This window comes from Exophiala viscosa (assembly GCF_022695815.1).
Source record: "Exophiala viscosa unplaced genomic scaffold EDD37scaffold_2, whole genome shotgun sequence".
Classification (NCBI taxonomy): Eukaryota; Fungi; Ascomycota; class Eurotiomycetes; order Chaetothyriales; family Herpotrichiellaceae; genus Exophiala; species Exophiala viscosa.
In genome coordinates, this window is record NW_026944354.1 from 2,338,097 (window position 1) to 2,365,454 (window position 27,358).

A 27,358-nucleotide genomic window follows, 5' to 3' on the forward strand; every position below is an offset into this window, starting at 1 on the left:
ACTCCATGATATGGGGGCGTAGCCATGCTGGCTAGATCTTCGCATCTTATTTGCGTCAACCGAGCCTTGAATTTTGTCTTGCCCTTTGGCCATGCTATCACGGAACGCCCTCTGTATCGTTGAAGTTCATCAACAAAAGGTTGCAGGCATGTTCAACACCATGATGCGGCCTAGACGATGGACATTCACAAGCGGGCCCACACCACAACATTTGCGGTTACTACTTGAGGAATGCCGGCCACTTCCGCGTGGAGAGGATGTGCGATTATGACAACAGGCCCCTGGTAGATCCTGACGGTCAAGAAATGAACTTATCAAACCCATGTGTGATCACAATGTCAGTCAATCACCACACCAATCAAAGGTCTGCGGAGTCTACTCTCTCATCGAGCTTTCAAGTGCTTCGCATTTCTCAACGGCTACGCACATGAAAGACGACCCCTGTTGAGGATCAGCAGACATATGGTGGAATCATAACATTGGTCATCTTCTATTCATTGGCTCAACCCGTTGCTGCTCGCCTAGGGCACTTCTGTGCACCATCCGTCTGCACAGGCTCCTTTGGCCGACTGATTGACGCGTGCAAAGATCCCACTAGCATGATCACATCGTTCGCCAGGAAAGATGCAGGATATTCGCCGCACAACGACACCTCAAAGGCCTCTTCTCGAACCGGGTATGGATGTGAAGCATGTATTGAACCCAGTCAAATGCTGGCAGGCTGTCACCGATTCTGTTCAACGTTGCCAGACATGCTCGAGATACCAGGCATGTTACGGCACTCACGCGGTCTCATCACAGGTAAGAATCCTGACGGCGGCAGCGGCCATACACAGGACAACTCTCAGTTCAATAGTACATTGTCAGACAATATTCTGCATCCCGGTCCTATCTTAGCAGCGTCCGCTCAGAGCTTGGTTTTTTTCAAACCCTCAGTCTCTTCGATGTGATATACATATTTGACCGCGCTCGCCTTACCATCTTTCAAATTATGCAACCCCGTCTGCACACCTCCCAACCCCCCAGGAACGACCTCAAAGGGATGACCACTAAACCAGCCCTCTTTCAGTCCCAACCCGAAAAGGCGGAACCAAGCATACCCAAAGTCAGTCAGATCATCAGGAAACCCATGCACAGCACCGACCGTCGTGGTGGTCTTATGTACCGTCTCCGGTATCCCTTCATACTTCTTCCCCGGCAGTACCAGCGTGATGTGCCCCTGCGGGTCCAAGACCTTGATGATCTGCTGATAACTTCCTTTCTCACTGACAGCGTCAAAAGCATACATCAGCTTCTGACCCTTGGGCAAAGCCTGGCGTATCGCTTCAACGACTTTATCCGCGCCACTGCGGTAGTCAATCACCGTATCGCCCTTGGACCGATCGATCAGACCCTCAACGAATGACGACGCACGTCCTGCGACACAGATGATAGGATGGATCTTGGCCCGGACAAGCAATTTGACTGCGAACGCGCCGACCGCACCACTTGCGCCGTACACGACAACACCACCCTTCAAAGTGTCCCTTCTGGGTCCTGCAACCCACGGCTCCGGCAGGTCAAGTCGGCAGAATAACCCGACTGCAGCAGTCATCGCAGCCAGTGGAATGGTAGCAGCTTCTTCGAACGATGTCGACTCAGGGATGTGGAAGATCGTCTTGGCCGGGGCGATGGCGTACTCGGCGAACGCACCGTGCGGCTTTGTCATTTCATGGAACGCGGCGACGCGGTCGCCCTGTTTGAATCCTGTAACGTTTGGGCCTACCGCCTCAACGTACCCGGAAACATCGTCGCCTGAGTTCGTGCCGGACTGGCCTTTGACGGTTAGCGGGAGTTTCCAGTCTTTGGGATTTGTGCCGGCTACGACGACTTTGATTAAGACTTGGTCGGCTTCGGGTACGGGTTTGGGGATATCTTGGATTTTGACGGAGAGGGTTGTTGGGGAGGCTTTGAAAACGAGGGCGGACTTCATGATGCCACTTGGAGGTGAGTACTGAAAGGTGATGTCTGCTAGAGGGGCAGGACTTGTATTGCTTGATATGCTGTGCTCGTGCTGTGTTCAGTAGTATAGAGACGGATATGGTGTTTTCTTGCGGTACAAGTGCTGTTAGGTACTCGTTCGAGCCTGATCGACAACGACAGTCTGGATCGACGGTGCTCGCACTCTGTTTTTTGGACGTCTTTGCTTTCAGCTCTCCTGCTGACCTTGTCCCAGTTGTCTGTTTCTGATTGATGATGACAAACGAAAGTTGTTACAAACTCACTGGGGACATACCTAGGTATGCCATATGGCATAATGAGGGGTCGCGCGTCCCTCCCCGGGACCGAACCCACCTACCCGCGGAGCTGTGGCTGGGCCGAGGCTCTGGGTATGGATTATCATATACACTGTCAAGTCGATGATGGGACGTCCCTAAGTACTCCGTACTATGTGCATTGATGGTAAAAGCAGATATCTAAAGCTCGTAGTCGATAGGCACTATGCTCACCGATGGCCAGTGGGCCCCCGACTTTTCACTACAGTACATGCTCGTGTCCCAAGCATGCCTTGCCCAATCCCCATTGATACAGTAGAAGGAGTTAGAGAACATACAAGTGACGGACATACAATTAAACAGTGACATACGAAGTACAGTATTTAAACATGTTTGATTTTGGTGGTGGCTATCCACGTGCCTCACTTTATGTGCAGGAACACTGCTCGCTCCTTTGGCGAGACTTTTTAGTATCAAATGCAAGCGTTCTATGAACTCTCATCAGAGGTTCAAGACTCAAGATTCACAATTGACATCAGCCAAGAGTAATCGACCCTCCCTGTATGTTCAACCCAAGGTCTGTATCACCGATAAATAAGGCCCTCTTTGTGTCTGTTGTAAACTTAGTCTCTCATCGCCGATCAGTAAACTCATCAACCATCACGCCGTTAAAGCCATTAAACCTGGATCAACTGAAGGGGAGGTAATCTCGACCGAACACCGGCTTCAGCCTTCGGATGAGTGGCTCTCGGCGCTGCTGCCTCCGTCTGCTGCGAATTTCTTCTCAACCGACTCGAGTCTGTCTTTCGTGTCTTTCAATTCGGTCTGCAGACTCTTGATGTAGACAATCGCCATTTCGACCGTGCTGGCTTTGCTGGCTCCTTGGGCGGAGGCAGATGCTTTGCTTTCGGCGTCGTCGTCCTGGGAGCCCGCTCTTTCCTTCTTTCCACAGGAAGCAATTATTGCAGGGGGCAGGAGAGTCTCGATCTCCTTGAGCGCAAGGTTGATACGATTCCGGCGTCCCTGTTCGGCGATCTTATGCGACGTTCGCTTTGATGTCAGATTTTCGGCAAGAGTCTCTGGATAGGAGACTCCAGGAAGATGTGTGCCTTCGAGGATGTTTTGGTAGTTGGACTTTGATGCGAGGTACAGGGCGCTAGTTTCTGCAGAAAGATGGGCCATGCCTGGACCTAAACCTGGTTAGCAGGAGTCACATGTGAACAAGTACCGATAACACTTACCCGTCGCCGGAGCTAGAGGATTGATGCTAGGAGAGATTTTGGGGCGCAAAGCGGGAGAAATGGTGGCAGAAGAAGTGCTCTGGCGCTTCTTGCTGGCGCGACCTCCTCGAGTGTCGAGTTTTCCAGGCTTCGCAAAAGTCTCTTGCGAGTCAGTCCTGATCAACACACCGCGAGGCGTACTATTGGCGCTCAATTTTGCCGACTTGGCCGAAAGCGTGGGCGTGTTTTCAGTATCGTCGCCATTCTTGGTGGTATCGAGTTGGGCCAAGATAGGTGGGCCTGCTGCGGCGTCTGGGAGCATAATATCGTCCATGGGCTCGTCCAAATTATGGGCAGAAACCAGCTGTTCCATCTGTTTTGCCGAGACCGACTGCGTACTCGGCATTCTCATCAACGTGGCCGGTGTGACTGGGTTATTGGAATTTTGCGAGTTGGCACCGGGTTGAGGAGACTTGACATTGGGCGGCACCGGAGGAGGTCTCATGGCAGCTTCTGACAAGGGTTCTGGCGACACGGAATCATCGCTGGGTTGTATCACAGCGCTGTTGGGCGCCGATGGGTACAAAGTGGCTCCCTGGGCCGTCTGGGGAAGCATGTTTCCGATCTTGTCCAACTGTAGGGAACTAAGCGACGGATGTCGGCTGCGATGGTTCGGCTTCATAGCTGGGGATTGCTTCACGCTCCGCGCATATGCACGAGTCTGGCCGTTGACTTTGCGCCGGGGTCTTTTGGCGGCTGGTTGCGACGTGTTGGGAGCGCCCTGATCAGCATTCAGATCGACGGGAGACGCCGTGGTACCTGTGCCACTGAATGCCGCTTGCGCCTCGATTGCAGGTGAGGTTAGAGGGCTGAAAAACTCGTCGGCGAGACCATAGTCGGACATGGTGAAGCCACCGTCCATGGGGGTTTGCGCAGGAGACACTAGCGGAGTGAACGAGACCTGAACGATGTCAACAGCGGCACCGCATGGGAATCCAACTTTACAAACCTGCTGGTGATCAAAAAGTATCTGCCCATTGTTCCCCATCTGATGCACATACTTCCTGGCCTGCATCTCAGCGCTCACAGGCGTCGGAGGGACGTGGTATTGCTGCGGCATCTGCATCTGCTGGTACTGCGGCTGATACTGCCCGTATGGCTGATTCGAGGCCAGATGATTCTGATAACCGACCGATTCAGTCGTAACAGGCAGATTCATCTGCATCTGCTCCTGGTTGGCATAGGCGAGATCGCCATTAGGATTGCCGAAGCCGAGACGGCCCATGGGGGTGTCGAGGCCGGAATGGCCATTGTTCATGGAGGTAAAATGTTGAAAGTCATTATCGAGGTCGAGGAATTTTGTGAAGTCGTCGTCGCCGACCCCAGCGACCATTCCATCATCTTGCATATCCTGTGGCCATACGACATTCTGCTCGCCCTCTTGTGTCATATTCGAGGTGGGGGTGGTTGTGGTAGTGGTATGCGCCCGCAGGTGGGCTGCGGGAGGTGGTTGGAGGACGACACGGCTATCTCAGAGGGGGAACAGCATGGCTGCAGATAGCGATCGAAAGGGAACCGCTGTTGTCGAGTCTTGACGAAGGACGATGGAAGTTGTCGTTGATTGAATGAAAGTGAAGAGGTCGTCGAAGCGACAGAGCGCAGCCTTGTAAGAAGGAGAGAGCGAATGGAAGAGGTCGTAGATGGTCAAGGTACGACGAGGGTTAAAATTCGAGGTCGGCGGTGGTGGCAGATGATAGTCGATGAGGTTTGGGGGTCCACACGGCGGGGTGAATGGCACGGGCGTGGGTTTGTGACCTAAACCTGCCACTCGCCGGGCGTTTTCTCACTTTAGACTTGCAGTAGACCGGCCGTGGCGCAGAATCGCTAGGCCTATTGTGGTCCTCATGGGTGGTCCGAAAAAGTGGACGGGGGGTTTCCCAGGAGGAATGTTGGCCCTTGTTCTTCTGACGAAAGCTGATGAGAGACTCGAGAGTAGGTCATGGGCTGTGATGCATGAAGTCATGCGTGCGCAAGGGACATTAGCCAGAGCACATGAAAGTAAATTAATCTTGATGCTAATTAGGATACGAATGATGGTGGTGGTTGTGATGGTAGGTACGGGAAACGGGAAGGGAAGTTGAAGAAACAGGGATGACAGTCTCTGCAAGGTCATGGTCACTGCTGCGAACTATTGTGATTCTTTTTTAGAGAAGAGATTTGAGGGTGTGGATGGAGACTTGAATCTGCTCTCAGCTGGCTCCTCCTGCTTGAGAACATGTTTTGGTGCCGCCCGGGACATGCCTTCTGCTCTTGTTGGCTACCTAGGTACTTGACTTGGGTGCTTGACTTAGGTGACCCTACGCCCATTTTCAAAGGCCCGGGCAGCTTCTTTGCCTGACCGACACTGGACAGGCTTCCTGCGCAAGCGAAGAGAACCACACCCGAGTCAAGCGGGTCGGCGAGTACTCCGTAAAGGGTGGGCATAGGCACAAGCACAGTTCGCTTCCTCGGAGTAAGAAGACACGAGCGTGGGATGATCGTGGATGGTGAACCACTGAACCATCTCTTGAACCTTTCATGCTCCAAAACTGTACCACAGTACTCGTACCTAAGGATGAAAATTTCTGCTGCCGGTCTTTTCCCGTTACAAAACTCGAAGGGAAAAAACGCCATCGGCCTCCAGGCTATGCCGAAATTGACGTGCCGATGGGGTCTATCCAATAGGCCCGTCCAGGTTTCGGAGCCTAAAGGATGCCATGCAGCAGAATCTCGAGGTCCCCTTACTCGTCACGCTATGATCGAGTCAAACCTTTCGACTCTATACTCCGATCCTCCACCGTACATGTCCGCGCAAGTGTACGTACCGACTTTCAAGTTGACTGTTCACGACTGTTAGCGTTGATTGGTCATTATTATTGCTCTACTGTCAATGACATCTGAATAGCCGCCCACCTTTTCTCGGGAAACCGACCACGACCTCGCGAGAGACTCTGCCTGGTGCCATCACACCTCTTCCTCCTAGTTCGGTTTTGGCCTAGTCACTTACCTTCTTATTTCGATCGGGCGAGGCGTGTATCGGTCTCAGCCATTCGACAAGGCTTGCCGTCCGGGGTATTTCCCGCATTGACGTTACGCCGGCCAACATGTCCAAGCCCAAAGCCTTTCTGAAGCACTCAAAGGCGAAGAAGAAAGCTGAGCAGGTAAGACATCATGCAATACTAGCTCAATGGAAGGGCGGGTAAGAATTGAAATGTTAACAATGCATGGTCCAGGTATTGGACACCGCAGACGATTTTCAGGCAGCCGGGGTCGACTTCGAAGAAGCAGCAGGAAAATGGAGAGCTGGGGATGCCGTCAAGTCGATGCGATTCTTCTCCAGAGCCATTGACGTATATGATCGGGGTTTGCAGAAATTCCCTGACAGTCTCGATCTTGCATACAACAAGTATGGCAGACCCTCCCGGTGTGCCTGACAAGAACGCTAACACTGTGACAGGGCCAGAGTACTTCTAGAAATTGCAACACACCCTATCCTTGTACAACAGCTACAGGCGCCACTCCTAGAAGTGCTGCAACAAGCCCTCGATGCTCATCGATATGCACTAAACCTTGATCAAGACAATGCCGATGCTCTATTCAACACTGCTCAAGTGTTGACCACCATTGCCGAAGTATTTGCGAAAGATCCAGATCGACCTGATCAAGATGCCTTGCAATCACTCGAGGAGGCCCTCGAATTGCAAAATCGTTGTCTCGCCATTCAGGAACTCAAACTCGAGCAGAATATCCAGCAGCAAGATGAGGCCGATGCTCAAGGCGATACGGAGGACTTTCAACCAGCGCCTCCCGAAGGCAACAACGATAATATCGATGACTCTGCTGACAAGGCTTCACGCGACAATGAAGAGCAGTGGTTCTCGGTCGTGGAACCAGTGACAAAAGAAACTCTCATTGACACCATCCTTGCCGAACTAGGGACACTGACTACGCTTTGCAGCATCTTGTCCTCCACCACCACCTCCGCTCCCATCACTAGCCTTGCCTGGATCGAAGAATTTTCTTCGAAACTACTCAAGACGAAGCTACCAATCCTTCTCCGAGATGCAGAGCCTGAGACCGTGCAGGAGGTTGCACTAACCCGGGCCAACTTCATCTCTGTCTTGCTTGAAGCTGGTTATAAACTTGGATCCATTGATGCAGCAACGTACAAGAGGGAGCGCGACGAAGCCTTTAAGTCATCCGACCTTACTCTGGACAAAAACTTTGTCGCGTTACTGGCCAATGCGAACAGCCTGATTTCATACAATGCTGCCCTTGCGGATCGTGATATTACGATAGCCGAGTCTCAGATCCCGCAGAGATGGAACGCTCTGTCTGCCGCGATAGCCAATATGGCAACCGCTTCGAAGATCTCCGGTCCGGTCCCAGATGACATCGCCGAGACACATTTCATACGAGGAAATTGCTCACTGCTACAGGTCAAGCTCGGTCATCCGCCTGTATCTTACCAACCAGCCATTACGAATGCAGTACAATTACTTAAAAATGCCGACACTTTCTACAGAAATGCGGCGAAGCTGTATCAAGATGACGAACAGAAGGCTACCGGTCAGCTGAGGGGTGTCGTTTCTCGGGCTCTACTGGCCGGCACTGATTTGGAGACAGCACTGACTCAGGCCAACCTGGGACAGACGGGTGAATGGGTACGGGGCCAAGTTGAGGATTTGATTGAGGATGGTCTCATCTCGTTCAACACCAGCACCACTTGATTTGGACTGGTGATGACGACTGTCACTATCCTCTCAGGTAGCATGAAAGGCGACCATGTGCCGCCACGAAGACTTGAGACAAGGCTTTGATGACACGGGCGGCCTTTGGTGACAACTCACATTTGTCTCCGGCTTGAGGTCGTAGACTCCCCTCCTATTGTGACTCGGCTGGAGCGTCACTTGGCAACGATACACAGTGGTGTGGCAGAAAGGCACAGAAAACTGAAACCTGCCACCATTATCAGGAATTTTCCCACGATGAATAGAATCCGTTCAACCTGGCGCGAAGCCTTTCAGCGATCGAGATGGTGGAGACTCCAGCTCATGTCGAGCGAGTCCGCGGCGCAAACAGGAGGATCTCGTCTCACAAGGATGAGCTTGTTAGGGTACAGAACCTTCACCTCACCCACCGATACAAGCAGTGTATCTCCCTGTGTGAGCAGCTTCAGAGGCCAAATGTATTGTCACCCAGGATCGGTCGAGCCGCAAGAATTGAACTCCTCACTGACACAATATCAGATCCATGCGCTTCACCGAACTTTCCTCTGGTTCTACCGTGCAGTCTCTTACGAAGCTATGGGCCTCATCGCACATGACTTTTCGAACAACAAGATGGAACTTCTGTTGCTCGCACAGGACAGTTTCAAATCCGCTCTCAGTGTCTTGCCGCTGCCTTATGTCTCGGCCGAGCAAGGTTATTACAGCCAGCCCGAGCAATCTCCACCGTACACTGATTGGCATGTCTCCCCTACAAATATCAAGAAAAACATACAAGGTTCGCCAATACCAGGCATTGCAAGTTCAACTGTCACACACTCTGCTTCAGCATACAGCATCTATTCCCCTGCGCCGAACTTGTTGTCGTCCGATGTCGAAGTCTCCGGACCACCCGAGGTATCGGACACACTTTCTGCAGAAACTGATGAGACGCAACAAGAAGGACTGAACTGCAACCATGTCAAGTCACCGCACACTCCCATGACACACCGCGCTCGACTCAGCCAAAGCTTGAGCAACCCTCATGCACTAGCGGAAGAACTCGTCCCATCACCCTTATTCAGTCGAGCTCCCAAAGATGCAGAGCCCGCCCAAGCCCAGACCGACACTACCCACCGACCCCTTCCTCCTCTACCGTTCGGGCACAGAGCCGGTTTTGAAGTCCAAGGTTCTCGCATCATCCAGATCCCCACCATGCGCAAGACGGCAGTACAAACCCTCATTGCTCGATATGAAGGTTCCTTGCCAGTGCTGCAGTCGCCATCGCCGGAAGAGACAGCCACACCTTCTCCAGTGACGCCACGCTTCCGAATGATTCGCGACGCCTTCAGTCCAGACCCTCCGAACGACCATCTGGACGCTTACCTCTCATCGGCCAGCCTGACGCGGTACAATGCTTCGTTATCCGATTTCGCAACCCAACTGCGCAAACATATCTCTTTTCTGGCCAAAGACCTCGATCGAGTGCGCAGTCTTCACGACGAACGCGCCACTGCCAAAGCATCAACGAACAACCGCCTCGCTAGTTTCTGGTCGTTGAGCACTACCTCCCCGTCTACTCGAGCTGGTCGCCAACGAGAAGACAATGATGACGACGCAAATGGAGGAGATCCAGCGACTCTGGCCAAGAAAGAACGAATCAACAAATTGAGACTCGCTGGATGGAACGTCCGGAAAGAGAAACATGGATACAAGGGGGAAGAATGGTACAACAGTCTCAGACGGTGTCTCGCGCGTGAGCTCGACGATCATGCTACGCCGAGGAGTTGATAATCATACTTGTATCCCTCATCGGGACTATTTCAGGACTGTGCACGCCATGTGGGAAGTACGCTGGGGTTTGTATCAGGTCAGGCTATGCTGGGGACGAATGCGAACTTGACAGAGATGGTCTATCACCTAGTTGGATGCACCTGAGAACGAGACTTCAAACTGCCTGTGATAGCATGTGCGCATTGAATGACTTGTAAGCCAGCCAAGATCTCATATCATCAAGCCTACAGGCAAGCTGGTTTCGATTGATCGACCTTTGAGTGGAAGGCACCGGGGTCCAAAGCAGATCATGCAGAAGGAAAATAATGATGAGAATCACTTATTGAAATGAGAGATTTTTCATTTCATGGAGAGATGAATTCGTACTGTATCTGTACTATGTTGAACCATGCCCAATGCCCAGGCCCCATAACCCAGAGAGGGTGTTATGAAAACATGTTCCATCACTGTATCAATCTGAGCCCGACCCTATGACCTCTTCTCGATCTCCAGGGTTGGAGAGTCATATCAAATTATATTCGTTACATCATCATTGAAAAGTCCATCGCATCACCTCGGTCTCGACACCTCCATCTTTTTTTTGTATGATTTTCAAGACGGGTGGAGTAGTGAAACAGAAAAGAAAAAAGCGTTCATCAAATTCCCATAATCCTTGCTAAAGCAACCGTGAGCCAAAGCAGCTCACTGCTTGGTGGCCTCCGTGACCAAAGTTTCTTGCGATGAGCCTAGTTGCCCATATCGTAGTCGAAGAGATCCTCGTCTGTCCAGTTTTCGTTGAACATGGGGTCGTTATCGAGGGTGGCAAAAGCCTCGGGACCACCAGGGAAGAGGGTGGCACTGGCTGCCGCTGGGTTTGAGAAAGCGTTGCTGCTTTCGCCACCGAACAATGAAAAGTCTCCCTCTGGGAACCCCAGGGCTTGATCCATAATGGACGCTTTGTGGAAGACCTCGGTGGATGGACCGGCAATCATAGGTGAGTACTCGGAGATGGAGGGATTGCGGGACTGTGGCTGCAAGTAGGAGCTTGGTGTTGGCAGACCATCGTTCCACATGGTAGGATTGGTGCAGTCCATAGTGAGATCCATTGGCATAGCATAGTCAGACGGCTCAGTAATGTTGCTATAAGCTGGGGTGATTGGCGTGCCCATCAGATTGTGGGAGCTAATTGGAGTAGTGTTGGTTGGGGAGATATATGTCTGAGCTGGCTGATACGAATAGGGTTGCTGAAAAGAAGCGGAGTTGAAGTCGAACTCCTCAGCCACGGTATTGTATGGCATGGACGGGGTTTGTCTTGGGAAGAGGGGATTGGAGTAGCTGACAGGAGCAGGTTGATAAGTGTCGAAGTTGTTGACAGGCTGTTCCACTGGCGTCATAGGAACGCTGCCTGCAAAACTTGGTTCAATGCTGCCTGCATAACTTCCTCTGATGCTGCCGGCGACGGAACTTGCATCGTCATGGCTTCTCAAGCTAGGGGAGTAGTATGTTTGAGGAGTCTCAGCAGGCGTCATCCGAGACGAGCCTGCGGCGGCCTTGTCCTTGCCTTTGGCACGTTCGTAAACCCAACCATGTTTCTTTTCCTGGTGCTGTTTGCAGTTGCTCTCACGTTTGGTGCGGAACTCGCAAAAGTCGCACTTGTAGAAGTGTGGGTCCTTGGAATGCTTGTCATTGTAGTGACGCTCCCGTTCCTTCTCAGTAGGCAGACCGAGGTCGTGATACTTGCAAGTCTCCTCGGGGCACTTGAAAGGCCGAGAATGGGTCTTTTCGTGTTTGGCCAGATCACATTTTCTGGTGAAGGTCTTATCACATTCGGGGTCGTGGCACTTCATCTGAACATTGTCAGGGACCCAACCCTTCTTTCTTCTGGCCATGGATCGAGCAACATCTTCGTCAAGTTCGCCACTGCTCTGTCTCTTGATCCCAGGGGCTGGAACATAAGGCTGACCAGTCCTCAGCGAGATGCCTTTGCCGTTCTTCCAGCGAACGAGCTCTGCCTGGTTGCCGGACTCACCGAGGCCGCCTTCCAAGGTGACCTCGTCATCAATGGAGTAAGCCATCTCGTCGTCTTCAGCAGTACCGGCCTGCTGAGCGCGATTGGACGATCCGATTTGAGTAGCTAGTCGATTGACTTGCTGGACCAAGTCAAGGAAGTATCCGTTGTCGTAAGCGCGGTCAGCGGCACGTCGCTGTTCCGACTCGGAGAGATGTTGATAAGTGTCGACGACGAGTTGGATGGTAAACTCGCCAAAGAGACGAAACAGATGCCTTGAGATGGCAAATGTCTTGAAGAGGGGGTTAGACTCTGGCAGGCGATCGAAGGCAAGTGTGCTTACCAAGGGTTTGAAGATGAGGCTCTTTTCGAGATCACGCAAGCATCTGATGTTCTTGTTGGTCTTGGAGCCAAGAGTAGAGACGAAAGGATGGAACTCCTCAAAACGGTCGTCTCGGAGGATGGGTAGGAGTATATGTTCCTTGAGTTTGTTTCGTGCAGAGTTGTTGAGTGGTGGATGTCGAGGGGCAGTTCGGGAAGGTTGAGGCGCAATGCTCTGTGTCACTGCAATTGGTCGCTGCCTGAGGCGGCGAGTTGTCAGGTCTGAAGAGTCAGCTTCTGCGGCAGATGGGTTAACAACGTCTTCACACATCAGCACACAACGGGCAATCCAACCTTGAATCAAGTCTTTGGCAAGACCGTCTTCTTCAGAGTTGTTTCCCACGACCTTCTCCACCGAGTCACTGATGGAAGTACCCAGCCCACTGTCCTTGCTCGACAACAAGTCCAAAGCTCTTTCGAATGTCTTTGCCAAGCCTTTGTCACTCGCCGGGCTGATGGATGATCCCAAGCCTTCGTCAGACGGGAGCGCAGCACGACGGACCAAGACTTGTTGTTCAAAGTCCCGAAGCGATCGGCGTCTGCCCGCACCTCTCTTTCCACGTGCGCCAGAGAAGGTTTCCTCGAAGTCGGCAATGGACTGAGCGACGTCTTCTTTCTCCGACAACCAGCCAGTCAGGAGTGACTGGGAGAAGGTTGGAGAGCGATGAGTCAGGTGAGGAATACTCAAGACTGGGTCATCCCGCGTGGACGGCAAGGATGAACAGTGGAATGTAGCGCCCTTGGACAGGGACATCTTACGAAGAGAACATTTTGATGACTCTGGCGATGCTGGTGGTGACGGAGGAAGGTTCTTGGAAATGAGTCGATGGGTGCGACGATGAGCCAAAGGAGTGGGAGGAGGTGCCATGGTGGAAGAGGCCATGGTTGGTATATGAAGTCTCGACCCAGCCGGGAAAGTTGCAGATGACACGCAAGTCGCTAGCTTGATATTCAGCACGCGGTCTATTGGTCGACTTTCAAAGTTCCCGAGTTGCTTATGACTCACCCGTACAATGGATATGAAAACCAAACAATCTTTAAGATTTATATCAGATTCGCGGCGTTACTCACAGTTGGGTTGTTGACGATGGTCGTGCTGATACCAAGGATATATCTGTTGAATATACCCGTCTCCTTGGTTACTGGCTGAATGCAGATTTCTTTCTCTTGTCGTTTGGGACAGCGCAGGTGAGGTTCCAATGGAGGTGACTAGGAACTTTCGCAGGTCTGTAGCGGCGAAGGAGGACCAGGGTGGACTTTCGCGGGCAGTGTCAGTGGGTCGAGGAATGATCCTTGCCGGTGGTGAACACTGGGATAGGCTGAGAGGGGATGTTTCTGAAGTGCACAGGTGTTCGGTAGCGATGAACAATGGTGCAACTTGTCCACGTAGGTGGTAGATAGTGTTGATTGAAGTGAGGTTGAGGAGTTGCGGCTGCGGCGGGCAGAGCAACACCTGAGGCCAGCGTGGCGAATATTCAAGTGTCTGTTTGCACCCGTGGGCCGAGTTGGCCTGATTGAGAGAGGGTGATGATAGAGAGGAAGAACGAGTCGAGGAGGATGGATGGTGATTTGGGTGCGTGAGTCGTTGGTTGATGCTGATGATGGCACTTGAGTAGTCCAGTGGTGCCTACTTTGCCAAGGCGCCTGACAAGAGTCGAACAGGGATTCGCGGTGATCTGAGAAGTTCCGCGTGTTTCCACTCACCACTAAGTGTGGCGCGGTCAACTTTATGCATCTTTCAATCGGCCGTATGCATTATAGCCGAATCCGAGTTGCATGGATATTAATACATCTCTATGAAGCAATGCTGCTTTGGGAAGTTACTATGGCAGCTTTTCTATCAAGTCTACAGCGTGACAGTCGTTGACTCTCTCACCATTGCCATTGCCATCGACAACTTATCATTGATTTGTGATACGATATACGACAACGGGGCCGGTGGATGACATATCATACTATGGACACCCGTGTCGGCTGTTGGTGGACAGATGGATCTCTTACCAGACGATGCGGGCGCCGACAAATCAGCCCTACTACTCCGTACAGTATTTGCAGCCTCGGACTATTTGGATCTAACAGTCACGTGAGACGGAGTCGGCCTGAGAATCAGGCCGTTAGTTGAACTCTAGTGGCACTAGTATGCACCCTCTATGGGAAAAGCCTCACTCTGCCATATTTGGACAGTTAACAGATATGCACTTCTGCGCTGGGTGTCACTTCTCCCGTGTCAGTCCACTTTGTTCATTATTGTGACCATCATCCACGAATATGCAGTTGAGCAGCAAAGGTACAGTATCCCCGGATTGCTCCGTCTCCGCGAGTCGGCGTCATGTATGGCCACGGCACGCCTGACGTTCCTTGCAGTCATTGATCAGCCAACCACTGCTTGTTTGACAGGGTGTATCCGTAGTCACCGGTTAACTTATGCATAACCTCTAACACTTTCGGCTGCACGACCGTCAGTTGGGCAGGTTAGGTGGGTACAGACCGTTCTATGAAAGAGGCCACAGTGGCGAAGTGCACCAAAAGTCCATGTTGATCAAGGTATCCCCTCTTGTTGTGATCCGTTCCCGTTCGCATGCACCATACCATGCATGGCTCCTGCATGAGATGAGGAAAAAGTAGGAACACCCATATCCATTCGAGAATCAACGTGTCCTACTCGCCACAGACAGTATATCTTTGTTTCCTACGAGATTGATTTGCTGTGCGTGACTCATGGACGCGGTACAACTTGACACTGCTACTAGTACCTGTGTGGCCGTGCGAAGGTCTCGTATTCACAGCCAATCATGAGTCCTCCTCTATGCGAAATGTGCCCTTCTGGCTACCACCCCTGCTCAATAATGTGTGCAGACTCTGCAGAGGCGTTCACATGGTTCTTCACGGTTTGATGATCAGATCATCCGTGAAAATGATGCCAGAGTCTCATACACCTCGATCATCTGCCAGAATCCAACCGTCTAGCCCCAAGATGCCACCATCTGTGCTGTGACTGTCCATACTCCACTTCCTAACAGGGAAACATCCAAGGTCCGTTGTATATTGGGCCTCAAACATCTCCATGCCCGCCCACGCGATCATTGCGGCATTGTCAGTGCAGAGCTCGACCGGTGGGAACACCAACTGGACATGCCCGAAAGATCGCACATCAAGCATTTGCCGGAGATAGTATCGCAGGAAGTCGTTGGCAGCAACTCCACCACTTACTACCAGCGTAGAGATTTCCACGCCTTCTCCACGAAGCTTTTCCAGCGCAATGATGATCCGAGACCCCAGATGCTCGAACGCGGTGCCTAATACTGCACGAGCCAACTGTACTCGCTCTTTCTCGCCCATGGGAGCCCCGTTGTTTCTGACAGAGTGGTCGGTCATTATGCGACTGACCTGAGACCCAAGGCCAGCAAAGCTGAAAGAAAGATCCCTGTTCTTCGCCATTGGCGTCGATAAGTTCCAGCCATACTCATTCAACGGTCTGAGAATCTCCTCCGGCCGACTCGCAGGCACTTTCCAGCTAGAGAAGTCTTCCGCATTCTGAAAGGCGTATGCCGAGAGATATTTGCCATAAGCAGTGTCAGGTGTGCCTTGTTGGATGGCTTGAGGCAATATAGACCGTCCGCATTTGTCCAATTCGTCACCAATAGCGACATCATTTGTCGAAGCTAGAATCTCATGCTCAACCAACCCTTTCGAATGTAGGAGCATGGTATGGCCACCACTGACCAGCAACGTGAGGAAAGGGAAATCTGGCTTCGACGTCTGCGTTGATTCCCGAGCGTCTCCCTCCCTCGCATAGGCAAGCCGCGGCGTGAGAGCATGAGCTTGCATATGGTGCACTCCGACCAAGGGTATCTGCCATGCTGTAGCAAGCCCTTTCGCCGTATTCAGACCGCTAGAGAGGTTTTGTAGCATCCCTGGTCCCCGCGTCACCGAGATAAAGTCCGGCTTTTCCTTGATCGTTCCATTTCGAAGCGGAAGTCGTTTAGAGGTTGGTAGTGTTTCGTCGCCATCTGGGAGGCTCAGAAGGGATCTCTCAACCAGTTTGGCTAGATGTGATTGGTGACTGTTGAGGGCATCTACTGGGGTGATGCCACCTTTGCCAGTGTTCCTCAGTGTGACTTTCTCATTGAAGTGCAGCTTTGTTGATCTGGATTTGGGCCCATTTGAGGCGTTGTGTTTAGAGAGGATCGCGACGCAAGTATCGTCGCAGGAGGATTCAATCGCAAGTGTCAGTAGGTTGCGCCGCGATGTCGACGACAATGTCGTGCGTGCACATGATGCGAGCAGATGGTGTGCTCGACGACAACCATGCAGCATTGACAATGACAAGAATATGTCGGCTTCGTCTCTAACTTATGTAGAATGCAAGAATTCTGCACCACCAAAGGACATTCGTATCTGCGGTTGGGTGTGAATGTGCCGCCGAAAGGTCGTTCCGAAGCACACGACCAATGGGGGGCTCCTTGTCCTGCTTCTACCGTACTTACGTCTGCTACTTGTTCCGCGTCGATTTCCTCGTCACCAAATTGGGCATTACGTTCAGCAAATCTTTCTTCAAAGGGTGGCATCGCGCTATTGTCGGAGCCGGACGTAGGCGTTACTATATATTCAAGTTTGGCAGAATGGATAACCGATGGCAGGAAGCTTTGAGAGGTAACCAAAATGTGTATCATATTGAGGCATCGACGACATTGCCAGTGCCAATGGGCATAAACCTTTCAAGCAAGGCGAGATATACTGCAAAGAAGAGCAACTCCTCCTTGATTTCGTCGTTGCTTCTTCTCAAGGCTGCCCACAGTCAGACTGTATAGCAAGCGCGTCCAGGAAACACCCTTGACAGCTAAGATCGTGTCCGAAGAGGTATGTTACCATAACATGATATGGTCATAGTGGACATGAGTTCCTGGCATGATTCCCAATCAGACTCGACTCCATACAGCAACCCATGTTTCATCACAGGCCACAGGCCCGGATACAGCACCTCTTGCTTGTCCTGGTATAATAATTGGTCGGATCCAGCCAACGACCCAACCCAAACAAGCAAAACACCAACGTGCAGAAAAATGGTATCTCGTGCGCAAATAGACAAGCGCGTGTCATCAGCTTCATGCTCCTAAAACATCCATCGCACGTCACAACATCCACCAATCCATATATAACATGGTCAAGGCACCGATGCCTTTCGCTCCGGATTGATCAGAACTGTCGACGTGACGACCGGCAGGCCATCCTAGACCTTAATAGCCGTTTTCTCGTCGAGAATCGGGAACGAATTGTGTGTCTTTGGAATCGGCCTCTTGACCCTGAATACCGCGTCTTGATCGGACATCCTCCGTCCAAGAGCTCTTTCAAGCTTCGCACCGAGGCTCAACTTGCTCAGGTCATCGGCTTTCTTCTGGGACGGCACAAACCGCTGCTGTTGTAGGTGCTTGTTCTCAAGTCGGTCGAGACCCCTCGTGAGCTTGCTGATTTCGGCCATGCCGGTCTCTGGGGTGGGAATGTTCGCCGATGGCATCGTGTTAGAGGCTGTTGTAGAGAAACTGGGCGAAGCAGAGTATGTGGAGTAGCGTTTCGATGTACGTTTGGACGACGCGAGCTGCTCGAACATTATGTTAGGGGCAGATACACAGAGTGAGATGGTGAGATAAGACGTACACTAGGAGCCATTATAGGCCTTTCAGATTCGAGCGACCTGCGAGACATAGCTTCCTAGTATTGGTTGCTATGGTAAAACTCAAAAAAGTGCGTCTTTGTGATGTCAAGGCGTCGTTGATCTTGAACTATTGGTGAACCGTGCACTGTTCTTTGCAACGTGGGGGATTTGAAATCTTTGTAGTGCCGAGTACGTGGGCAGGACGCGAGCGCGTGTCGAAGTATAAAGGCAGTCAAACCCACGAAAGGTGAGGAGGATGATGCGCGTGCAACGACGGAACAAGCGGTGACAATTTGTCAACAAGTTCCGCTTTTGGGACTCGGGAGTATGTCGCAACCTTTGGTGTGATGCTTTTGATGTGAATGATGGAAGCTTGATCCAAAGGAGTGAGAAGGCTGTTCCCGTGCGTCGATCGTGACAATGGCGTTCGAGTGGTGGCTTCAAATCAAAAGTACGATATCGGCAAGGAGTCGGTGAGGTTGGAGAGGAATGCTTGTTCTATGTATATCGTCTCGTGTGCTGAGTGAGATAGATTGGTAGGATTCGAGGAGCCGAGTACTTCTACGACAAGGCTACAGTAGGACGTCGAGGCGAGAGATCAAACAGGTTTTGAAGGAGTACCGGCAGTATTATGATATTGGGTGCAAGGATGATTCTGAGTCGGTGGAATCAGTTTGATGACAGGAAAGATGTGTGGAGGAAGCTTTGTTGACGGTGATCAATGAGTGGGCGCAGGTTTTGGCGCTTCCCCCTGTCTTCCAGTCTTCTAAACTGTTATCCACCATCCATTTCCCAGACTATCGCAACCTTCGCTCACCCAGTGGATAAAAGATTTCCTTGATTCTTCTTTTCTGGCCAAAGAGCCCCTATGGAATGCGCCCCCCTGGCCCCTCCCATACGACTTTCCATCAACTCAAAAGCAAAAAAAGCCCCCGATGCTCCACGTGGAACGCCTCTTCCATGTGTAAGTTGGGCCAGAACGTGGTCGAACTTATGTCAGGCTTGTCAATTGATCCAAGCTCCTACCCAGCCCTCAAACGAGGACATGTCATCGTCATGCTGAACGCCGTATCGACGATGAGTTATCAACGGCGGAATCGGACACCAGTGCCGGCCTTGGTTTGCTTGCTGATCGAGATTCCTAGGTAGCATCATGCCTCTAAGATTGACCATATGATCAAAAACAGGCGAACGACGGTGAAAATATGTACTTGGATTGATTGGACATTGGAGAGGGCTAATATCTCGTTCCGGTGCATGTCCCTGCTGTGCCCCTTGATCGGACCTGTCCGGCGGTTTGGCGTGTTTCACAGCATCAGGTGAGATGGCCAGGTGGCAGCTGGCAAGCTCCAGGCGAGCAAGGATGCACCCTGGCAACATCTTTCGCCAGGTGTTTCGGTTTTCGGATGAGCCCGCTTCTACCGACAATCGTCATATTTTTAGCCATCGTCAGAGAAGAAGCAGAACTTGTTGCAAGGAGCGGGTATGAGTGAGAAGGGCACTCCTACGTAACATCTGTCAGCTATGTAGGTACTCTGGACATCAGGGATGTCTAGCATGGTCCTTGTAGCTGAGTATTCTGTCCACCACTTATTATAGCTTCACCATCGAACATTACCTCTGTCAATCATGCCCAAACCACGACATGTGATAGCCTTGCGCCCAGTCGTTGATACTGGTGGTCAATCCCCATGTCTTCACCACCCAAAAAGCAAGTCCTCCTAGGACGCCGAAGCTACCCATAATCTGCAGCGCAATCCAGCCACGAGTACGCACGCTGTTCTGCCATCGCAGCAACCCAAGGGGATCGTGTATCTTGTAACTTGGCAGCTCGCCATACCCAACGGTCGATTTCTCGCCATTGCGAACCAAAGCCTGAGTATTGTCCCGTGGCAGGACTCGTCCATCGCGGATCTCTTCACCCATTTTCTCCACCAGCCAGGTCGCTCGTTCGACTCGCGCTATCTTCTCATAGCGTTCTCGTTCACGTTGTAGACTCAATTGCAGCTCACTTGCCCACTTGGATAGTCTGACTTGTGCTAACCGCTCTTCACGTTGAGTGTGATCAGCCACTCTAGCCAGGGCCCAACTGTTCGAGGTATTCAGGGACATTTCAGATCCTGGCGGTATCAGTACTCCAGAATTACTGAGAGAGGTCGGGAAGGGTGATCCAAGCGTAGAGTTGTGCACAGAAGGTAGTGACGGTGATGAGATCGATGTCAATTTAGGATGAGAAGAGTACCACGCCATCAACTTGCGTGCGGATGTGTGGCGCAGATATGCCACCGTCTCAGGATCAAAGATGTGTTCGACCAATAGGCTGAGCTCGGACGGCAGGAGAGGCTGGATATACTCTGGCGACATTAGCAGCGATGCGTCCATAGTATCGAGGTCTGGGCCATTCGTTGATGTGACAGTATAAGGAGCGGATGCAGTTGTCTTGTGCTCAACTTCGGATATCAGAGATGGAGGTAGTCGAGGTAGCGATACGAAACTGAGGTCGATGGCTTGTTTGACGTGATCCTGTTCTTCCATGCTGAGCAGATCCGACTTGGCCACCAGCGGAACGATGTTACACAATTCCGATAGTTGTCGAATACGCTCACAATCGTCTTCCAGATGTTCTTGGAGAAGATAAGCCTAGCTCTCGAGCATGGTAATGAGACGTACCTTTAGAGATCAAATACAGAATCACGTCCACTTGTGATGACCCGCGTCCGCTGAGGAGGCTTGAGAACTCGGTGGTGAGGTGATTGGCAGACGCCATCACATTCGTTAGCTGCTCTTCAGCGTAATGGACGATCGTCTCTAGCTTGATCGAATCCGGAGTCTCAACGAAGCAGATGTTTCGTTCCAGGACAGAGTCACCCATGCTCTTCCGTCTTCTTAGTATTCGGCTCTCTTCAACATTCGACCACCAAGCGGGATACGGTTTTGTGCTGGCGTAAATTTCATTGACTGTCTCAGATGACACATACGAGTCGCGTCGAGATGTGCGGCTGAAAACGGCGGAGACCGAGTCGACATGTACAATGTCTTCGCAAAGTTGAACAACGGACTTGATAAGCGAAGTCTTGCCCACACCTGCGAGAGTAAGTATAGGGCATACAAAGCTGACGATAACCCACCTTTCCTTCCAGCAACCAAAATCTTGAACCTCCCTAGACGCTTGCCTCGCGATGTGAATGGTCTTCGGCTGGGCATCTTGATACTAGGCATGATAAGTTCGGGTTGGCTATCATGGATGACGGCTCCTGGCTCTTCTTCCTCTTCGTCCTCACTGGAGCCGATCGCCTGACTCCCTGTTTCATCGTTCGTCAACTCGTCGTCGGATCTGTGAAGTGATCTAGAAGAGCCGGACTTCGGACTGCTCGGCAGGGATACATCGCGAGAGGGTAGTGGAGACGCCGTGATTTCGCCGGCAAGAGGCTGACCTGCTTCTGGGTGTGTCGTTGATGATGTCCTTCGTAGATGGCCCTCGTTGCCCGGTCTAATCGTTGACCGCCGCCGACTCGCACTTCTTACTTCTGGCGTCCTTGTTGTTGCCTGCTTGCCTGATCTTTCTGCTTCTTGAATCGCTTCCTGTAGGCTAGTGACAGGTACAGTGGACGACGTCAGCCCAAGGCCTCGTTCGGTCTGAGATTTGGAACCATCAGGACCCCGTGAAAGAAAGAACGTCGTGGGAGCCGTGTTAGAGCGGTCATTGGTAAGGGGTGGGTCGGTGGTCGATGGCTTGCGCGGACGTGGCTCTGAGTTCTCGAAGCCGATTCCTGGCCTCATCTTGGGATCATGGACTTATAAATGAAGTAGAGGCACCAGCTAGGAGACGTTTGTAAGAGGATGTTTTAGAGACTGGTGACAATCACAGGTAGTTACTGTACAGATGGCCTGCGGTCTACAGGTCGACCTCGTTACCCCACGCGTGATATGCGTAGGAGAGGGGCCTTGTCTTATCAGGCTGCTACGTACTTCGGACTCCACCGGATAGCCAGTAACAACTGCATGATGCATCCATTTCCACACTTTTGCACGCGAGTAGATTCCCAAAAAGATTTCCACTTCGATACTGATCATTACTCTCGATATGTCATAGAGACTAATATACAACCCATCCCTATCTCTGGGAAATCCTCGATTGGGGAAAACCTCTGCAGACAAAGTACACGACCTCGCTAGAAGATAGCACCCTCTCCTTGCCACACCCTGGGGCTGCTGTGCATCTCTCGTTCAGCTCCCCGCAAAGAAACTGGCGCGCGAACTTGCTGAATCTGAAACAATCGGAAATCTTTGTCGTCCTAGAAGGTGAGAAGCTCGCTATGCGAAGACACAGGCTCGTTGATATAACGGAAGACTTTTTCGAAGTGCGCCGATGCAGAAAGTCTCAAGACCGTCCCACCACTTTTGTACCGCTGTGTTGATCCGTAAAAGAAAGCAAGACAATGTCGGGATGCGAAATAATCATTCTGAAGCGCATGGGTTGACAACGTCACTCCAGCGCGAACACAATCAAGCCTCTTGAGGCTGGCCACGACCCTTTGGTGTCGCGGTACCGGATTTTCCACCTCTTTGCTGGAAACCACCACGACCGCCAGTCTCTTTGGTGAAGCTGGACTGGCTGTTTGTGCGTCCACCTTGCATACCACCACCACCGCGACCACGTCCGGCGGTGCTGCCACCCCGGGTGAAGGTGGCATTGGTACCACCATAGGCATTTGGACGAGGGCGACGTTCTTCAACGTAGATTTGTTCAGAGCCAACGGTATGAGGGTTGGCGGCAACGGCAGCTGTGTAACCAGCAGGATCAGCGAATTCAACGAAAGCGCAGTTCTAGACGTGGTCAGCAATGTTGTGAGAGGAGGACATTTCACTTACTCTTGGGCGGGAGACGTCGAAATACTTAAGCTCGCCGTAGCTCTCAAGGGTTTCACGAAGAATCCTAGCGTCAACCTTGTCGTTTACATTCTTAATATAAGCAAGCACTGTTCCCTCGGATGCTGTCTTGGTCTGTGGTTTTCCCTTCTTGCCATGACCAGCTTCTTGCCAGCCGTTGCTTTGGGAGGTGGGAGTGGTCGCAGTCGCGTCAGCGGCTGGGGCGGCTTGGGTTTGTGCCTTCGGAGCCTGAGCAGGTTGGGATGGTCGAGACGCTTTCGGTTGAGCTGCAGGTGTGGTGACTGGGAGGGCAGGGACAGCAGGAGTTTTGCTACCGCCGCCGAGCATGCTTGCCCAAGTCTTTCTTGCTGGTGGTGCTTCGACGGATGGGGGAGGAGCGGTCTCGGCCTCGGCAGAAGCTTCTGGTTGTGTGGATTCAGCAGCGGCTGGTGTTTCTGGTGCTGGGGTCTCGGCTTTGTCTTCCTCCACAGCCTCTGCGGTGGTCTCTGCACTTTCTGGCTGTTCTGCTGCCTCCTCGACGACAGTCGGAACAAGTGTACCGTTGACCTCAGTATGAGCCGGCTCGGCAGCTTCCTTTTCCTCTTCGAGCTTCTCATCTACCTCTTCAGCAGCAGCCTCGGTAGCCACTGTCTCGTCCTCATTCTTCTCGGGTTCGACAAGGCCGTCCGCAGGGGTAGTAGGTTCCTCGGCTGGTACTTCAGCTTGGGGCTGTTCATCCTCGACGATCTCATCTTCGTCGTTGTTGAGATATCGGAAGATGTCGTTCAAGACGAAGTATCCGTTGGGCTGCTCGGCGAGAATGAAGGTCTGGACAAACTTGTGGTGTGGTTCTGACTTGTTCGACATCTCGCCAATGACTTGGACCACGATGTTATTGAAGGAGGACTGAGAATCGACATTGAGGACACGGACTTTGCAGTCTTGGAAGTCGAGAGCTTTAATCTTTTCGCTAATTGCCTTGGTGCCAACGGCAGTAACAACCTTTTCTGCCTCTACACCACTGACAAGCTGTGATTTCTTGGAGTAGAATAGATGTATCTTCTCAGGGCTCTTGGACAAGGTCGTGTAATACTGTTCGACGAAATACCAGCCAATCTCTTGCGGGTCGGCCTTTTGCGCAGTAGCACTAGTCGTAGTACTCTGAGAAGCAGAACTTGAATGAGCTGGAGCTGAGGGTGTGGAGGCGGCGAGTTCGGCAGGTTGATGGTTGAATTGATTTGTGCCGTATAGGCCATTGGTGGGAGCAGACTCGGTGGCCATTGTAAAAGGTCAGAAGGTCAGACTAGTAGTGAAGATGCGCGACTGATGATGTCGCCGCGCAGGCAGAGTCTGATGTCGAGATGCAATACTGGTGAGTTTTGTGCGTCGAGCAACTTCGAGAGTTCGGACACGTGCTGTGCGCAGGAAGTCGATGGATATCACAGATCGGTAATCTGTCACGCAGGCACAGTTGGGTTCTTCTTTTTCTTCTGCAGTAATAGAGAGTCAGTGATTGTGATTGACACTGTACGACGCAGGATGAACGTACAAAGACAGCAATTCGAAAGATTAGGGATCGCGAAGCTTGGTCGATGCGAATATGGGGGATTGAATCAAGGAAGGGATCTGTGGTTCGGCTTCATGCGATGAAAATAATTTGAAAGGTCTTGTTGGAGCGACACCGGCAGACTCTCCCGATCATTGGTACAAGTCGCGGGCGCCTTGGCGCGAACCTCCCCCCTTGACTGCAGCATCGGGCAATATTACCTACTAGTAGGTCAATAAGATACGTCCATTCGTGGCCGGGCTTAAGTCCGAACCATACCTAGGTACCTATACTGTAGCTAGGTCCATGGACGTGAAACGGGATCGTGAGGCTTGACGATCCTCATGTACAAGATACGTAAAAGGTGAAGATGCAAAAGGGCAAGCACAATCTCTCGGTATACATCGCCTATTCACGGTCGGACAGCCCTTGTCAGAGCATATTGCTGGGTGAGACGACGTCCATGTACTACTATAAGCCAGCTCGCCGCGTCATGAACAGTGACGGTGTCCTCACCGTACATATTTCTAAGAGCAGTTTGAACACGACCTATACTTGCCAAAGTCTCTCAAGAGACCCTTCCCCACACGCTAGTGGCCTTTGCCTAGACCTGATCACGGTCCACGGACCATGTCCTCCATATGGAGTACTCACGATGATCATGCTTCAGATGGATACAACGTTCGGAAGACAAAGAGGCGACCAGCCTTTGACAACCAAAAGAACCTGCACAAGACACCACGGCCGGTGTACATGCTCAAAGCACGAGAATGAGTCTTGCACCCCAACGTGCCGTTGTACCCTTTCAAGTACCGGTCGGCACTCCAATGCTTGAAGACTGTCGATATATGCTCATATGCTCGGCAGTTTCCTGAGATTCTCGCGCAAGCTTGTGGATACCTGGAGAAGATTTCGATGTTTGTAGACCTTGAGGAATGGGGCAGGCCTCGCCTTGGCCTGAAAGACTCTGTGCATGTCCACACAAAGGAGCTGTGCAGGCAAAGGTTGGACATATCCTTGACTTCTAGTTGGCTGGACAGCATAGAAACTCTGTACAGGATAATGCAAAGCGCCCAACAAGGCCAGCGTGCAAGCCTCGAAGTACCTGGCTGGATGAAGTATAGTATGAGGCAGTGAGGTGACATAGTGCATCGTAACAGCTTCGCTACCTAGGTAGGCGGTGACTGGATACACCTAGGCAGGAAGCGACGACGAGGTCCTATCGAGATATTTTGCAACCTCAATCTGTACTGATGGTTGAGCGTAGGTTCGGACCAAACTTGGACAATCAAGACTTGGACAATTTCGGACGGTGTCTAGCTGGAAGTTGGACGCTTCATCGAGGCTACCGTCAAAAAAATGTCCAAGTTAATGCGTGCATGTCGCCAACCCGGGGCATCGGCGAAAAAGTGTCCAAGTGTGATACCCTGGGTTGGCGACTTGCACGCATTAACTTGGACATTTTTTCGACGGTAGTGTGGGTGCAATCAACGGATGGTCTTCATGGTTGAGTTAACAAAGTTGCACACATATATGTTCCATCGCTCGACTGTGTTCTGAAGAATGCCTGATGATGTACTGGCGTCTCAAGGCCATGTCCGAGGTCTCTTTCAGAGCAACATGTAGTCGAGTTGTAAAACTTCAGTAGAATGCCGGTCTCGAACGCCTCACAGGTTGTGGGGCCAAATGTGTTGCATTGTTTCCTTGTGCCTTGTCGAGAGACTCGTTGACTGGATTGGCATCTTGTTCTTCTCTTGCTAGACGTTCTTGCTCTTCGCGCCTCTTTCTCGCATTGGCCTGCCATACTCTATCCTCCTCTTGCAATTCTCTCAACGCTTCCTCCCATTCCTGCTCTTGGACCTCGTCTCCAGTTCCAAGAACCTTTTCCACGTCGACCTCCTCTCCTCGCTGAAGCTTCTCGACAACCTGTCTCAATGCCTCGATCTTGAGGTCTGCTCTACGCATAAAAGTCGTGAAATCATTCTGGATACCCATAATCCGAATAGCCTGAGAACCGATCAAGAGATATATCCACAGAAAGTACGTCGCAGGGTTGGTTGGCTTCTTCTTTCCTTCTGCAGATGCAGATCGGCCGCGCAGGGGACGTGGAATGATGGAGTGCCAGATCGAAGGCTGTGCGATACGCGGAAGGCGGCTTTCTCCCGAGGCCGTATGTTGATGTCGTCGCAGGACATAAGACCGCGAACTCTGCGGACGGCAGAGTCTAGTGGTTGCGCCTCGCGCAAGACTCTTGAGTAGCCAGCATGCTCCCACCGATGTCATGCTGCCAGCTAGACGTTGCTATAATGCAAGGGATCTGGCGATCTTGATTGAGATTAGTGCCGACATGGTTTTCTTTTCAATGAGAAGAGACTGACTGACAAGTTCGGGGCTACAATACGAGGCTGCGGCGAGTCATGGCTGCCAAGCCGGATTTCTGCTCTCCTCCCCGATCATTCGAACTCGACTTGACTCAACAATGTCCTACCAACTCTCAACCAAGATTACCTCCTTACGCATCATATCCATCATCACGACAAAGCCAGCCTTGGATCTCGTCAGCGCCGTGGAATTACGTCGACTTGAAATGATCGTTGCACTTCCATGAGCGAGGGACGTGTTGAAACGTCGTGGCGGGATGTCGTTTCATGTCTCGTCTCGTCAAACGCTAGATCGGGAGTGCCGGGCATCTTCCGATATAATCTGGATATTAAGGACTCAGGCAGAGATCCAAGCCATGGGGCCAGGTGAGTATTCTGTAAGATACTGCACTGACTATATAATGGTCATCATGGAAGTCTTCTACAAGCATGCATCCGTCTGCTTCTCCACACTTGCTTCCTTGCAGTCGTTCTTTACCATACGCCTGTTGACCAGGCTTTCATTCACTTGCCCAGTGCAGCCACTC

The 27,358-nt window shown here is 51.7% G+C and overlaps 10 protein-coding genes across 10 annotated transcripts; 2 read left to right on the top strand and 8 right to left on the bottom strand.

Moving 5' to 3' along the window:
* Positions 1-902: 902 nt before the first annotated feature.
* Positions 903-2,102, bottom strand: EDD37DRAFT_261822 (NADPH2:quinone reductase). Its single transcript, XM_062810837.1, has one exon. The coding sequence runs from the start codon at positions 1,970-1,972 to the stop codon at positions 908-910; it is 1,065 nt and encodes a 354-aa protein (XP_062673326.1). The 5' UTR covers positions 1,973-2,102; the 3' UTR covers positions 903-907.
* Positions 2,103-2,632: 530 nt separating this feature from the next.
* EDD37DRAFT_622310 (uncharacterized protein) lies at positions 2,633-5,255 on the bottom strand. The gene is made up of 3 exons (XM_062816053.1): positions 4,485-5,255; positions 3,497-4,436; positions 2,633-3,445 (listed from the first exon to the last, which is right to left on the bottom strand). The coding sequence occupies exons 1-3, from the start codon at positions 4,923-4,925 to the stop codon at positions 2,982-2,984; spliced, it is 1,845 nt and encodes a 614-aa protein (XP_062673327.1). The 5' UTR covers positions 4,926-5,255; the 3' UTR covers positions 2,633-2,981.
* Positions 5,256-6,427: 1,172 nt separating this feature from the next.
* Positions 6,428-8,397, top strand: EDD37DRAFT_262058 (uncharacterized protein). The gene is made up of 3 exons (XM_062810838.1): positions 6,428-6,675; positions 6,748-6,920; positions 6,972-8,397. The coding sequence occupies exons 1-3, from the start codon at positions 6,619-6,621 to the stop codon at positions 8,242-8,244; spliced, it is 1,503 nt and encodes a 500-aa protein (XP_062673328.1). The 5' UTR covers positions 6,428-6,618; the 3' UTR covers positions 8,245-8,397.
* A 152-nt stretch (positions 8,398-8,549) lies between these two features.
* On the top strand, positions 8,550-10,011 carry EDD37DRAFT_656364 (uncharacterized protein; the record flags this gene model as incomplete). Its single annotated transcript, XM_062818822.1, has 2 exons — positions 8,550-8,702; positions 8,728-10,011. 2 exons carry the CDS (start codon positions 8,550-8,552, stop codon positions 10,009-10,011), a joined length of 1,437 nt encoding a protein of 478 aa, XP_062673329.1.
* Positions 10,012-10,335: 324 nt separating this feature from the next.
* On the bottom strand, positions 10,336-13,428 carry EDD37DRAFT_262060 (uncharacterized protein). The gene has a single exon (XM_062810839.1). It carries the CDS (start codon positions 13,263-13,265, stop codon positions 10,740-10,742), a length of 2,526 nt encoding a protein of 841 aa, XP_062673330.1. The 5' UTR covers positions 13,266-13,428; the 3' UTR covers positions 10,336-10,739.
* Positions 13,429-15,062: 1,634 nt separating this feature from the next.
* On the bottom strand, positions 15,063-16,768 carry EDD37DRAFT_262077 (glycoprotease family-domain-containing protein). Its single transcript, XM_062810840.1, has one exon. It carries the CDS (start codon positions 16,697-16,699, stop codon positions 15,311-15,313), a length of 1,389 nt encoding a protein of 462 aa, XP_062673331.1. The 5' UTR covers positions 16,700-16,768; the 3' UTR covers positions 15,063-15,310.
* A 612-nt stretch (positions 16,769-17,380) lies between these two features.
* On the bottom strand, positions 17,381-18,263 carry EDD37DRAFT_262140 (uncharacterized protein). The gene is made up of 2 exons (XM_062810844.1): positions 18,038-18,263; positions 17,381-17,981 (listed from the first exon to the last, which is right to left on the bottom strand). Exons 1-2 carry the CDS (start codon positions 18,083-18,085, stop codon positions 17,613-17,615), a joined length of 417 nt encoding a protein of 138 aa, XP_062673332.1. The 5' UTR covers positions 18,086-18,263; the 3' UTR covers positions 17,381-17,612.
* A 1,273-nt stretch (positions 18,264-19,536) lies between these two features.
* EDD37DRAFT_262100 (uncharacterized protein) lies at positions 19,537-21,966 on the bottom strand. The gene is made up of 3 exons (XM_062810841.1): positions 21,164-21,966; positions 20,706-21,119; positions 19,537-20,659 (listed from the first exon to the last, which is right to left on the bottom strand). Exons 1-3 carry the CDS (start codon positions 21,813-21,815, stop codon positions 19,659-19,661), a joined length of 2,067 nt encoding a protein of 688 aa, XP_062673333.1. The 5' UTR covers positions 21,816-21,966; the 3' UTR covers positions 19,537-19,658.
* A 575-nt stretch (positions 21,967-22,541) lies between these two features.
* On the bottom strand, positions 22,542-24,185 carry EDD37DRAFT_647124 (uncharacterized protein; the record flags this gene model as incomplete). The annotated part of the gene is made up of 2 exons (XM_062817823.1): positions 22,542-22,862; positions 22,908-24,185. 2 exons carry the CDS (start codon positions 24,183-24,185, stop codon positions 22,542-22,544), a joined length of 1,599 nt encoding a protein of 532 aa, XP_062673334.1.
* Positions 24,186-25,848: 1,663 nt separating this feature from the next.
* On the bottom strand, positions 25,849-26,871 carry EDD37DRAFT_622329 (uncharacterized protein). The gene has a single exon (XM_062816054.1). It carries the CDS (start codon positions 26,731-26,733, stop codon positions 26,092-26,094), a length of 642 nt encoding a protein of 213 aa, XP_062673335.1. The 5' UTR covers positions 26,734-26,871; the 3' UTR covers positions 25,849-26,091.
* Between the last annotated feature and the right edge of the window lie 487 nt (positions 26,872-27,358).